At 44.8% G+C, this 14373-nt stretch overlaps 1 protein-coding gene across 2 annotated transcripts in view; it reads right to left on the bottom strand.

Annotated features, from left to right (window-relative positions):
- Positions 1-14373, bottom strand: part of LOC117047999 (sterol O-acyltransferase 1-like) — a 62583-nt gene that overhangs the window by 48126 nt on the left and 84 nt on the right. The window contains exons 2-3 of one of the 2 annotated variants that reach the window (XM_033151299.1): positions 12659-12796; positions 680-738 (exon numbers count right to left, since the gene is read on the bottom strand). In XM_033151299.1, coding sequence (XP_033007190.1) covers positions 680-738; positions 12659-12779 — 180 coding nt within the window. In that variant the 5' untranslated portion in view covers positions 12780-12796. The remainder of the gene's footprint in view (positions 1-679; positions 739-12658; positions 12797-14373) is intronic. The other variant, XM_033151298.1, reaches the window with a different exon arrangement.

The following is a 14373-nucleotide window of genomic DNA, read 5'->3' as shown; positions in this document are numbered from 1 at the left end:
CAACCCTATGCAAAACACACCCTTTTAGTCCATTAAATTTAAGGAAACCTGAGAAGTCCAGGAGTATTTGAGAAATGGGAAAGTGGATGGATAGTTTAAGTTTCAATCTGGCCAGGAGGTGCAGATCAGGTTGTTATTGTTGGCATGCGTCTGTCTCAAGGGACAATGGAGTGTGCCTCCAGGGATCAAACCCAATCAGGTAATTCATACTGGAATTCACACAGAATGAATTCCTTAAGCATCCCACTTGCTAACAGGCTAGAGGAGGAAAGCAGCCTAGCCGCCTCCTGTGCCCTACAACAGCAGCTGAAGGTTTCCAAGGCATCGGAGAAAAGCATGAACATTTGAAGGTTTGGGGGGTAATAAAGGTACAAAGGACTGTAATGGTTCTAATAAAATAAAATAAAAACCCAGAAGCCCAAGATTTGATATTCTTAGGAACAACGATCTTCAGTTCTTCAGTTTAAAAGAGCTCACAGGAAAGTGAGCATTGTTTATAATTTTTGCATTTGAGGAAATCTTTCAGCAGTCCCAGACTCAGTGACACCTAATTACAGGATTTAGGTTTTCTAACAGGCCGACACAATGCATAGTTCCATCACAGATGGGAGTTTACTGCTGTCTAGGGATTCCTCCTTGTCAACTCATATTAACTACATATTAATTCAGGTAGGTTTACCTCCGCCTCCACCAAAAGTTGCATCTTCCGAGTGTTCAAATGGTCAGCGTCAACACAACCTAAGAGGAAAAACCAAATTGTTACTGTACTGTAAACGATGAAGACAATAAATACTGGGTATACGTTGTCCACAAGTATGAAAGACAAAACAGGAAAAGTATGCAAACTGGAAATTTAAAGCATTTTAAAATCAGTGCTGCAAATAAGTCCACAAAAGTTACTAGCCCTCAAAACTTTCACTTATTCCCCTGCCCAGATGTACCTGTATTAGCCATTCGCTACTGACCAAAAGGAAACCTATTCCAATTTCCAAGGCTTACCTTCCTGGAGTGCATTAAAACTGTAGTTAATTGGGGCAGATCATTTAAACTTATCTACCCAAATACTAAAAAACAGGAGGTGCTAGGGAGAAGGATTCTAGCCTGGCCTCCTGGCGGGCATCTGTATGATTCAAGCGTCCATGCACCGCTTGCCCCCTGCACCCTCAAGTGGTACAGCCCAGGCACAAGTTCACTAGCCAAGTGAGAGCAAGACGGCAGAGACGGTGCACACAAGACATTCAACTGTGACAAAACCAGCGTACAATGCATAGAAATACATTTTTTCTGAAAACAGAAACAAAATTGTTTCTGCAGAATTGCAGTTAGATTTTTCTTCTTGAAACTCCTCTCATTAAACAAGCATTCAGCAAGGTATGCCTACTTTTTTCTCATAAAATGTCCTGGGGAAGGAATATCTTTAAATTCAATACCAAAAAAATAAAGAGAACATTACCTGACCCAGAACAAAGGAGGAGATTTGTGTAAATACATGATTTTATTCTCAAATTGACAAACCACAATTAGGGCCATCGCTCAGCCTCTCAAAGGTCCTGCACCCTAGAGACAGGGTCTGAGCTTTCAAACAGGACTGAGCTTACAATGTTGAGTGCTGTGGGGACAGAAAACAGGAGCAGCTTGAAAACACAATTTGCCAGCTACGCAAATTCATCATAACTAAATTCATCATTTGAGTTCTAAGCTAAAATTAGGTTCTAAGCTATGGTTAGAATAATCCAGTCATCATCGAGTGCACAAGTCAGCAGAGGCCTTCCCTGGCACCCACAATATCACACCCACAACCCACACACAGAAACTTGGCTTGATAGCAGCATTTTTTCTACCACAAAGTGCTTTGTTGTAGGGTGCGTGTAGCTCCCACAACAATTTATACACTTTACAGATTTGCCAACAGGTCCAAAAAGATTGGAAAGCCAAAATGCATGCACGGGGTTGTAGTCAACAAAGTTTTACTCATAGTAGACCCATTGGACATGGTGAACGCTGGAAACAATCCATTATTCAAGAACCAAGGAAGAATTCGTATTTACTTCAGAACTTTTGTTCATTTGCAGATTCAAAATAAATCCACTGATAAAATATTATCTATATATAAAAATGTAAATGGTGGATGTTTGTGACCGATCGCCTTTCTCCGTAACCGCTTGACCGAATCCGTTGAAATTTGGACACAACATTCCATGGCCATATGGGAGTGTTTGTGCATGCTTACATTGTACAGATAGCACACCTTTCACAGGTAAAAACATGATTTTATGCAAAAATATACCCTGTTTCTCCTAAAATAAGACATAGCCATAAAATAAGCCATAGCAGGATTTCTATGCATTTGCGAAATATAAGCCATTCCCCAAAAATAAGCCATACCCCGAAAATAAGCCATAGTGACGTGGTACCTCCCATTAAAACAGCCTGGAGAGGCGTGGCTATGCAGCATACTGATGCGACGCGGTTAAAATAAGACATCCCCTGAAAATAAGCCATACTGTGTTTTGTTGAGCGAAAAAAAATATAAGACGGTGTCTTATTTTAGGAGAAACACGGTATATAGTGCCCTCCAGTGGATGACAAAGACCACAGACGTCATCTCATTTTACCATCACACACCCCCCCGCCCCTGTCCCCCCTCCTCCTAAGTCACCACCCCTCAGCTCCCCGGTGCCCAGTTGAGCAAGTCTGAGGCCGGAGCAGAATTTTACCCCCAAGCTGGAATGAAGGATGTGGCAGCGGCAAGACCGGCAGCTGCAGTGGGAAGGGCTGCCAGAGACCCGCCACCCTTGCACTTCATCTTCCTTTCCCTGGCCCGGTTCCTTCTCCTCCTCCGCCCGTTCGGCCTGGCCCAGCTCCTGGCCTGAAGAACAGGTGGCTCAGGCTGCAGCAGCGCCGGCTTCTCCTTTCTCCCATCTAGGCCCTTACGCCACGTGGGACCAGGCTTCAGCGCCCACCGAAGTGGAGGGCCTGAGAAGACCGCAGGTAGCCTGCGGGCCTGGGCTCCATCCTCTAGTAATGGGCTCTCTGGCCCTGCTCCGGGGCTTAGGCGGCCACAGCTCATCTTCCAAGAGGCGAAGAGGTGGCGGGATGGTGTGAGGCGCGCGGGGAGCAGATCTAAGGCACGGAGCTGAGGGGACGAGTGAGGCTGGGGCCAACTTGGAGGGAGACGGTCTACGAGGAGATAACATGGGGATGGCAAGGAAGGCTGAGGGAGAGTGCTGGCCGCCATCTTGAATTACTTACACCATAAAGATAGCACACCTTTCAGAGGTAAAAACGTGATTTTATGCACACACAAAAATAGCGCCCTCTTTCCCATTTTTCCATGTCATTCATATATATATATATACACACACACACACACACTTTCCATCTTCTTTCTCAGCTTAATCAATCTCCTTTAATACCTGAAAATAATGCCCCCGCGTACTCGCACAACAAAAGCAGCACGACGTGTAATTGCAAAACAAACTCAGGAACAACGTTTATCAAGAAATGAACAACAAAGACAAAGAATGACTCAAATACATACCGAGGAAACACCAGATCAACGTGAAACCAGACGTCAGGATGCACGCTTACGAGCACAAGAAACGCGTTTTCAAATTTCACAACACCTACGTTCCCAACACAATGAACGACAGAGATTGAGAAACTCCGAAACCCATCACCAAGAAACACCAGCTCAACATCAGACACAACTCCCGACTCTGGAATTACACAATTACAATCGCCTTGCGTTCTGGTATAACCCGACTTATGATTATAGTCTACACAAACATGTTTTCATTGGCACTATGACTGACGTATGTCTTCATTGCAAGGCTCTGAAATTTAAGGGAGAAACGATTCAATGCTCCACATATAGATGAAGTTGCAATTGTTATAGTCGGAGATCAATTCCAACCTAGAGATATTGTTCTACCGTATTTTTCGCTCCTAAAAAGTAAGGGGAAATATCTGTGCGTCTTATGGAGCGAATGGTGGTCCCTGGAGCTGAATTGCCCAGGGGCCAAAGGAGGATCATGCTTTTTGTTTTACAAAGGGAAAAGGAGGTGTTGAAAGGACCCCACTCAGCAGTTGATCAGCAAGAGATCAGGAGAGAGATAAGAGTCCTGGCTCCCTTTCAGCCCCGCCCTCCTTTGTTGAATGTGCTACAGAGGGAGGTTGTTTGTTTCCCCAGCAACATGTGACTGGCTGATTAGATTATCTGTCTGGAAACTGTAGAAAAGGCTCCCTTTCCTTTAGAAGCTGCAGAAATGTGAGTTGAACCCCATAAAACGGGGCTTTTCCTCTTTGCTTTTCCCCTTTTGTAAAAGGAGCTTTGCTTTTCCCCCTTTGCAAAAAAAAGCTGCAAAACTTTTAGCTGATCCACAAAAAAAACCAGGGCTTTTCCCTTTGCAAAAAAGCTGCAAAACTTTTAGCTGATCCTCTAAAAACCAGGGCTTTTCCCTTTGCAAAAAAAGCTGCAAAACTTTTAGCTGATCCTCAAAAAAACAGGGCTTTTAGAGGAGGAAAACCAGAAAAATGTTTTTTTTTATCTTGTTTCCTCCTCTAAAAACGTGGTGCGCCCTATGGTCCGGTGCGCCTTATGGAGTGAAAAATACGGTATATGTCTTCACAAACAATGGGACAACAAAATATATAGTCTACCCTCAAGTATTATACTATTGTACAACTTTCAAAACGTCACCTTCTCTTTCCTTTCCTTTCCAATTCCTTTCCACTAAGCCACAGCAATGCGTGGCCGGGTCAGCTAGTAGTAAATAAGATAAGATTTTTGCAATTACTGATGAAGAAATCGCATCATTGCTTGATTATGGGAAAGACCAGCCTGATTCATGCCTCTTTGACAAGTCTTCTTTCTCTCCTGCAGTCTCCATTATTGACCTACCACAGTGTTTTTCAACCACTGTTCCGTGGCACACTAGTGTGCCGCGAGATGTTTCCTGGTGTGCCGTGGGAAAAATTGAAAAATTCAAGAGAATTACTTTATATATAGTCAATATAGGCACAGAGTTAAATTTTTTAACATTTTCTAATGGTGGTGTGCCTCGTGATTTTTTTCATGAAACAAGTGTGCCTTTGCCCAGAAAAGGTTGAAAAACACTGACCTACCATGAAATGGGCCCAAAGTTCTGCTCACATCACTTTTCGGCCTTGCCTGCTGCTAGCATCACTAATTCATACCAGCAAGTAAAGCTGCATCAGTACGATTCTTGCCCCATAAAACTATCAACTATTCCTTTGTTTGCATGGAATCGGCACAGCAGTCCACTTAGCCCTACACTGGTTTTTTTGTGCAGTTTTATATAAGAGTATAAATCTCAATTTTAGTTTTCTTTGCTTTTCTTTCCTCATCTTCCTCTGCCTCTGGGTATTGGAGGTTGTCTTTCGCAACAGTCAGAAATCCAGCGGCCTCAGCAATCAACACCAAGTCCTCCACAAAACCAGAGGCGTCTTAGCCATAGAGCCTAGTGGCGTGGGGAGCCATGGCGCCACGTTCTGGAGGGCGCCAAGGAAGAGGCGGAGGCTGGACACAGAGCCTCCCGGCATCAGCTTGCCGCCCTTGTCTGCCTCCGCTATGCCGCGCTGCGCCCGGAGCCGCCTCCTGCACTGTCCTTGGCGAGGGAGCCACTGCTCATCCCACCAAAGGTGGTGTGTGTGTGTGCACGCCCTCGGCTCCGCGCTTCTCCCTGTCAAGCTGCAGTGGCAGCTTTGCCTACGAGCACCCTGAAGCACGCTGTGCTCATCCGGATTGGCACAGGGCCCCACCACTCTAGCGCACTGCAGCCGCCCTTGCCTCGCCCCCGCTGGGAGCCGGAGTGCGCCTGCAGCTGGGACTCAGCTACGCTTTCCTTCTGCCCTTCCGTCTGAGGGCAGAGGGAATCCCTCTCTCCCTTTTGCAGCACGCCTCTTTTGATCTCCGAATAATATATGTCTACACGCCTATCGGCGCGAGTGGTGACTCCGCTCATATTATTATTTTTTACGCAGTTTGGTTTCCTGTGCCAGCGAAATCGCTCCTACCCCACTTCTTGAGCTGAACTTTTCAATGGCTGCACATCACTCCTATAGTGCTGCTTTATGTTGCTTACGGTGGATCTCCCCACCCCAATGCTCCGATGAGCCTGGAAATCAGAGTGCAAAACAGAGACAAATATGCCCATTTCCCTTCTGCAGTAGAGCGCGATTGGCGTTTCGGTGTGTGTTTGTGTGCATGTGCAGGGGTGTACCCAGGATCAAAACTGGGGGGGGGGGAGCCATAGTCGTTCAGGTTGTGACATTTCAGCACGGAAAAGGCGAATGAAACCAAAATTTTAAGAAAATTATATATAATTATAGCAGTGCTTTATTACGGTAGTTATTACAATTATTTGCTTGAATTTTTTTTTAATTTTTATTCTAGTTACATGTGTTATACTAATATCATTTTTCTTGGGTTTGAAGAAAACTCGTTCAAAACTTTCGTTTCAATCCAGTCCTGATTTTCCTTGAAGAATTTCCGATGGACGCTCATCAAACACAACCCAGTCAGTCTGTCCTCTCCCATTGTACTTCTGAGCCAGGTCTTTACCCTTCAAAGCGTACTGAAAGATCGTTCAACAGTAGCCGTAGTGGACGGGAAAGCCCTTAAATATAGGAGTGCGTGCCTTGTTGCAGGGGAAAAAAATATTAGCCTCCTCCAAAAGTGCAGCCACCTCAATGTCCTTTAATTTGTCTCCTGCTAAATCCTTCTTTTTCCACAGATTATACCACAAATCTAATTCTGCAGAGGTATCACCCAACTCATAAAACTCCACGAAAGACTTTGCTTTTTCCAAATCTTTTGAAGCCATTCAACTAAAATACTGATGAACTAGCGGCAGGCGGCTCAGTTTATATAGTGACGCGGAACTCACTAGACCCCTCTAGAAGATTCCCTCTTCTCTCTGCTAGAGCCCGCTAGAGACCTCTCCCTCCCTTGAATCCCACTGGCTGGCTGACATAGATTCCTCTACCAGTCGCTAGGTGGCTCTAGATACTTCTCGGTTTTTACACCATTTCAGTGTGGTAAACAACTGATTATTCGCCATCGCCCTACCTAATTTTGTTTTGTTTCATCACTTTATAACCATTTAATTTTTTTTTGCTTCCGGGGGGGGGGGCAGCTGGCCCCCACTGCCCCTCGCTGGGTACGCCCATGTGCATGTGCATTTTTCTGGAATGCTTGTTCCACCAAAGCAGCTTCTTCTGCACCAGCCCTGTTCTAAGCACAGGTCCGCCCCCCGCCCCCCACTTTCACAAGCTGGGTGGGAACATCTCCTTTTAAACATTTGGTTTTTTTCAGGGGGCCAGGCATTCCCCACCTGGAAAGAGCTGAAGCTGACAGATTTAGGCTGATTTGGTATGGTTTTGGTGGGAAAGGGGGGGGGTGGAGAATGCAGCCTATAGCTCTAGCAAAGGCGGGATGGATTTCATGGCCGGAGCTCCGCCAACGTTCACAGCAATTGGGGAGTTTTTCGCTGAAGGTGTTTGTTTGTGTGGGAGGTGTGACCTAGCAAGGGAAAGAATCGTTGACGCGAATCCAGAGGACTAGTCGCATTCCACTCCGGATCATTTCTCTCTCTCTCTCTCTCTCTTTCTCCTCCTGGCAACATTTCAAAACCATTGATCCTTCCCAAGGCCATAAACATACTGGGCTTTGGGCTTTCCGTTTCTTGCCTTTCTGGCCCGCGAGTCGCCCCATGGTGCACTTTTGCCAGAAAGTTGATGGGGACTTTTGACAGGTTCCCTTCATTGTTTTCTAAATGCATTTTTTTTAAAAGCCTTGGCTTTGTTGTGCCAATTAACTCTGCAGGTCCTTTAAAGGATCATTAGTAGTCAATATATGAGGTTAACTATATTTATTTGAATAGAATAGGTAAACCTCAAACAGCAACAACAAAAACAACCCCTCAGACAGTAAACTTTCTTTCACAGTAATAAAACCCTATTAAATAACCGCAAAGGAAAAATTCCAAAGAAGCAATCCCACCCACCAGACCTTCACCCACATAGAACACCAGATCCAGCCATAGGAAGTCTCTGCAGAGTTTGGTCCATTATCCTCATCCTACTGACCTGTGCCAATTAGGGCTCCTAATTTGGGCAATCAAGTGCCAACTGGGCCATCCTAAAGGGAAGGGTTGGCTGCATAAGGCCAGACCTACACCTCCTTGGTTTTTCTTGCGCGTTTTCTGCTACACGCTTTCTGCTTCCCCTGCTGCTATCTATTTCTCTTGGAGTCTTGATTACGGTTTGAGCTGCCTAACACTGGGCGCCTACAGAACAGACAGTGGGAAGGAAAGAGGGTCTCTTGCGACACCCCATGTGTTCCCAGACGCTCTTCTGATGAAAGGACCGACGCCATTCATTCGCGTTGTCACAATCTTCTACAGTGGCGCAGGGAAACCCTGGAGGCTGGTGACCAGGCGCTTCTTAGCCATAGAGGCTAGTGGTGCAGGGAACCACGGAGGAGCCGCCCTGCAGCTGCTGACCGCTCGGAGGGGAAGGTGGGCATGGGGGGCGCCGGAAGGATCCTTGCACTATGGCGCCAGATAGGCTTAAGGTGGCCCTGCACGAAATGCTTAGGGGAGAGACTCCCTTGCTCCTGACATTGTCTTTCACAACAGTCAGAAATCCAGCTGCCTCAGCAATTAGCACCAAGCCCTCCACAAAATGTATGATTGGCACTATCAAACACAACACAGAACATCATTTATTCTTACATCACATACAATGCCAAAGGTAGGTCTTAATTATTGCAACAATTATTAATTAATTGTTGCAACTAGCTCTGCAGACATGTGCAAACAGGATGGGTAGCCACAGTTAACACACTTGTAACAGGGGAGAATTGCCAGAAATGTGCCCAAGTGTTGCCTTCCTCTTCAGTAGGTCCTGATGGGCATAGTTCCAAGAGGCAGGAGGAAAGAGGCTCCTTATTTATGTTCCACTGTGCATACAAGACACTCCAAGCACCATACGCCTATGAAAGGTCATTTCTACATATCCCTCTTTATCTCCAAGCTCAAGAGGGCTGCAGCAGGGACACTGACCTGGAACAACGATGCAAGTGCAATTTCTCCTTGCTGTAGGCATGGAATACATTGATGCATCTTATGTCTTTTAGTGTCATCACCTACTTTTGAGAGACGTCAAGAGGTGACTTCACCTCCAGGTAGTAAAGATGGGACCTCTGTATTCTGTTCTAGCACTTTCCCACTTTGCTTTGGGTCGATGGCATTCACACTAATGGTTACTGAATCTTTTTCTATAGGAAACAGTTTTCTGGTTGTGAAATTGTTAGACTTTAACCCACCCCACCTGACCTCCAGCCCTTCTTCTTCTTTGGCAATCACTCATAGATGAGTAAGATTGTCTTCCATGAACAAAATCTTAAGAGTCAAAAGTAAGATTCTGTTCTGGTTGCTGTTGCCAATTCCTTCTTTCCCAATAGTTCCAGGCCACGTGTCAAACTCTCACTCAACTCTTGCATTAAAATCACCCAGGAAGATGATTTTACCTTTCTTAGGCATCCTCCGACCCAGACGTACGCTGGAAATAGCGTGTGCGCACGCGTATGGGTGTGCGCTCCCCCAACCTCTGCACGATCGTCGCTGGAGACACCAGCCCGAGGCAAGGAAAGGTTGCCAACGCCTGATCTACACCAGCAACCCAGAGAGTACATACAGAATGGGCTTGTGTGCCAGGTCAGCATTAATATGTGCTACATGTCGGGTATATATAATTCAAACTCTGTAATTCAAAACAAAATAGAAAATTCTTTCCAGTAGCACCTTAGAGACCAACTGAGTTTGTTCTTGGTATGAGCTTTCGTGTGCATGCACACTTCCTCAGATACGTATCTGAGGAAGTGTGCATGCACACGAAAGCTCATACCAAGAACAAACTCAGTTGGTCTCTAAGGTGTTACTGGAAAGAATTTTCTATTTTGTTTCGACTATGGCAGACCAGCACGGCTACCCACCTGTATCTGTAATTCAAGACTGCACAGTCAACTCATTGCCAAACTTGGATGGAACCACAGGACAGAAAGTTGAATTGACTAATATTCTTCCAGATTTGTCAAAAATGAGTCACTAAACCAGCATGACAAACTGCAGAACCTGTGGTCTGTTTTAATATTGCATCATCACTAAGAAGAAACTCTTGACCTTTCTATCAGTTTAGTGGACACATGCTGAATGAAATTCCAGCCAAACTAGTGAAGGGAACATTCATATTAATAAAGGATAAATAAAGATCCCTTTTATTAATGAATTTCCCTTTAGCTTGCTTTTGAGGTGCTCTTAAGTATGAAAGAAGGTTCAGGGAATGGCTGTGGTTGTGCTGAATCTGATGGTTTGCTAAATGAAGAACTTGCTATGTGAACTATTTAGCTTGCTATATGAGACAAAATGGTTCAAATGTAGAAACTAGGATTATTGGAATCAATATACTTGGACAAATTCAGAATTAAATTGATAAAAAGCAACCTGAGCATTCCATCAGTATTTCTTGTTAGTTGTGAAGTTTAAATAATTATAGCAATGTTATTATTCCAGGTCACATGACAACTCTTTTCTTTACTTGAGTAAAGAAGGGGGTTAGCTTTTGACGTGAATACTGTATTTTTCGCTCCATAGGACGCTCCGGCCCATAGGGCGCACCTCGTTTTCAGAGGAGGAAACCAGGGAAAAAATATTTTTCTGGTTTTCCTCCTCTAAAACCCATGGTTGGTTTTTTTTGAGAATCAGCTCAAAGTTTTGCAGCTTTTTTGCAAAGGGAAAAGCCCTGCTTTTTGAGGATCAGTTCAGATTTGTGCAGCTTCTGTAAAGGGGGAAAAGCATTGCTTACAAACCAGTAAGCACCAGTATAAACCAGTACAGACCAGTAAGCACCAGCAGGTAATAGGACGCAAGAGGAAAGCAAACCAGTACAAACCAGTAAGCACCAGTACAAACCAGTACAGACCAGCAAGCACCAATACAAACCAGTATGTACCAGCAAGTAATAGGAAGCAAGAGGAAAGCGAACCAGTACAAACCAGTAAGCACCAGTACAAACCAGTACAGACCAGTAAGCACCAGTACGCACCAGCAAGTAATAGGAAGCAAGAGGAAAGCGAACCAGTACAGACCAGTAAGCACCAGTACAGACCAGTACGCACCAGCAAGTAATAGGAAGCAAGAGGAAAGCGAACCAGTACAGACCAGTAAGCACCAGTACAAACCAGTACAAACCAGTAAGCACCAGTACAAACCAGTACAGACCAGTAAGCACCAGTACAAACCAGTATGTACCAGCAAGTAATAGGAAGCAAGAGGAAAGTGAACCAGTACAAACCAGTACGCACCAGTGCAAACCAGTACAGACCAGTAAGCACCAGTACAAACCAGTACACAATGCAGGTGAGTGAGCTATGAATTTGTATCTTGCTCAGGTAAAACTAGGGCACAAGGAGAATACCCTACAGTGGTTTCACAGAGCTGAAGCACAGCTAAAAGAGAAGCTAGTCACCCAAGGGAACAAATACAGTGCTAAGGTCAAATTATTAGCACAAGGCAAAGAAGCTCAGAACTGGCCGAGTACCAAGTTGAAAAGTTACCTGCCAACACTATTTGAGAGAAGGACAAAGGCATTTTCAATGCCCTTCCAGGAACATATACCATTGCATATTATCTTTAGTGGTACACCAGCCCAATCCCCTATCAAACTCCAGTGGCGGAACATTCCATTTCCACGAAGGCTTCTTTCCACCCAAAACCCAACAAATGAAATAAAACAAGATGCGAACCAAGGCAGATTCTTCACAACTGGCTTGGATTTTTTTTAACTCATTAGACCTTTTATCCGAACCAAAAAAGGTGCTAAATTAAGAACAGTGCCCTTTTAGAATAATTTAGGAATAAGTGAAAACAAAATAAAATAAAAAATTCCTTCCAGTAGCACCTTAGAGACCAACTAAGTTTGTTCTTGGTATGAGCTTTCGTGTGCATGCACACTTCTTCAGAATTTTTTATTTTATTTTGTTTTGACTATGGCAGACCAACATGGCTACCCACCTGTAACTGGAATTAGGAATAAGTGGTTTTTTTTATAAATAAATAAATCATCCATCCAGGAAAAATGCCCCTTTTGGCTCACTTCAGACATCACGCCAACCCATGGCTAAGGAAATATAAAGATGGTTTGGCATTTTTTCAGATTGACAAACCACAATTAGGGCCATCACTCAGCTTCCCAAAGGTCCTGCACCCTAGAGACAGGGTCTGAGCTTTCAAACAGGACTGGGCTTACAAAGTTGAGTGCTGTGAGGACAGAAAACAGGAACAGCTTGAAAACAAAATTTGCCAGCTACGCAAATTCATCATAACTCAATTCATCATTTGAGTCCTAAGCTATGGTTAGAATCCAGTGGTCATCAATATGACAATTCTAAGTGCACGCGTCAGCAGAGGCCTTCCCTGGCACCCACAATATCACACCCACAACCCAACCCACACACAGAAACTTGGCTTGAAAGCAGCATTTTTGTTTCTATCACAAATGATAAAATAGTTTACAAGATGTGTTTTGTCGTAGGGTGTGTGTAAGATATCTGCAGTTACTGATGAAATCTCACCATTGCTTGATTGTGGGAAAGACCAGCCTGCTTCATGCCTCTTTGACAAGTCTCCTTTCTCTTCTGCAGTCTCATAAGTTAATCGGCGATTCCTTACGGAGATATTTTCTTCACCCACCATGGTGTCAGGCTAACGCACTGCAGAGGACAAAATTTACTTATATGAAGTAGCTCAGCTTTTTATGACCATGCACTTATCATCCTTTATTACATGATGTATAATTATAATCATTCTAAGAAGCACAGTGCTCTCTCACTCTTTCTTTTACAAAACAAGTCCCTAGGCCTCCTGGCTGCCAGAAAACATTTCTAAACACACCACTTCAGACTGATGAAAGTTGTGAAAGCTGTAGAAGATGGGGGTTGTTCAAAACCATAAACTGTTCCCTTCATTCTCAGAGCCAGCACCTCTCAATCTTGGTTGGGTCCCCAGATGTTGCTGGACTACAACTCCCATCATCCCTGACCACTCATTTTCCTATCTAGGAATAGGACTTGTAGTCTAACAACATCTCAGGATGTATGGTTAAAAAGGCTGCCTTAAACTTGTATCCTCCTTCATGGATCACTGCCTTGTCGTGGCGAAGGGGCTTGAATAACTCAGAGAAGCTATGAACTATGCTGTGCAGGGCCACCCAAGATGGACAGGTCATAGTGGAGAGTTTTGACTAAACGTGATCCACCTGCAAGCCACTCCAGTATTCCTGCCAAGGAAACTCCATGGACAAAGACAACAGACATATAAAAGTTATGACGCTGGAATATGAGCCCCTCAGGTCGGAGGGTGTCCAACATGCTGTGTGCGCGCGCCATGAAGTCACAATGTGCGTGCGCACTAGGGAGCAGCACTCCACCCTACACACCTGCTGGAGGAGACTGTTGAGAGTCCCATGGACTGCAAGAAGATCAAACCTATCCATTCTTAAGGAAATCAGCCCTGAATGCTCACTGGAAGGACAGATCCTGAAGCTGAGGCTCCAAAACTTTGGCCACCTCATGAGAAGAGAAGACTCCTTGGAAAAGACCCTGATGTTGGGAAAGATGGAGGGCACAAGGAGAAGGGGACGACAGAGGATGAGATGGTTGGACAGTGTTCTCGAAACTACCAACGTGAGTCTGACCAAACTGTTGGAGGCAGTGGAAGACAGAAGTGCCTGGCGTGCTCTGGTCCATGGGGTCACGAAGAGTCGGACATGACTAAATGACTAAACAACAACAAAATATGTATCTTTCAAAAGACTTGTTCCGGCTGAGTATTAATGGAGGTAAAAGTTGCAGGAAATGTTTTCTGACATTATCTTTGTTCCTTTAATGCCTTCAAAGGAAATCTTCCATAAAGGTAAGATTTCACCACTTGCAGCCCTTGCGTTTAAGGTGATATATCAGTTTAGAGGGATAAATCACACATACACAGCACTTTTTGGCCGCCAGTTCTGATTATCCTTGCTTACACGGCCCTTTGCCCAAGCTGTAATTAAACCAGAAATCGTCCAAATAACCATAGTTTTCTATTTCATCCAAGTTAGAAAACGATGGTTCCCACTCCAGTTTGGAACCCGGTGGGCTCAGCCTTTACGCACGGAAAGGAGAGGAAGAAGAAGGGACTAACAGGCTCCCTTCGCTCCTTCTCCTCTCCCCGCACGCCATCGCTCCCTCTCGACGGCGACCGGGGAGATTCAGGAGGGATACCTGCGCCCCCTCTCCCAGCCCTTCAC

The sequence above is a fragment of the Lacerta agilis genome, chromosome 6, assembly GCF_009819535.1.
Source record: "Lacerta agilis isolate rLacAgi1 chromosome 6, rLacAgi1.pri, whole genome shotgun sequence".
NCBI lineage: Eukaryota > Metazoa > Chordata > Lepidosauria > Squamata > Lacertidae > Lacerta > Lacerta agilis.
The sequence above is the reverse complement of the archived record's forward strand: the minus strand, read 5'-3'. Positions and strand labels throughout refer to the sequence as shown.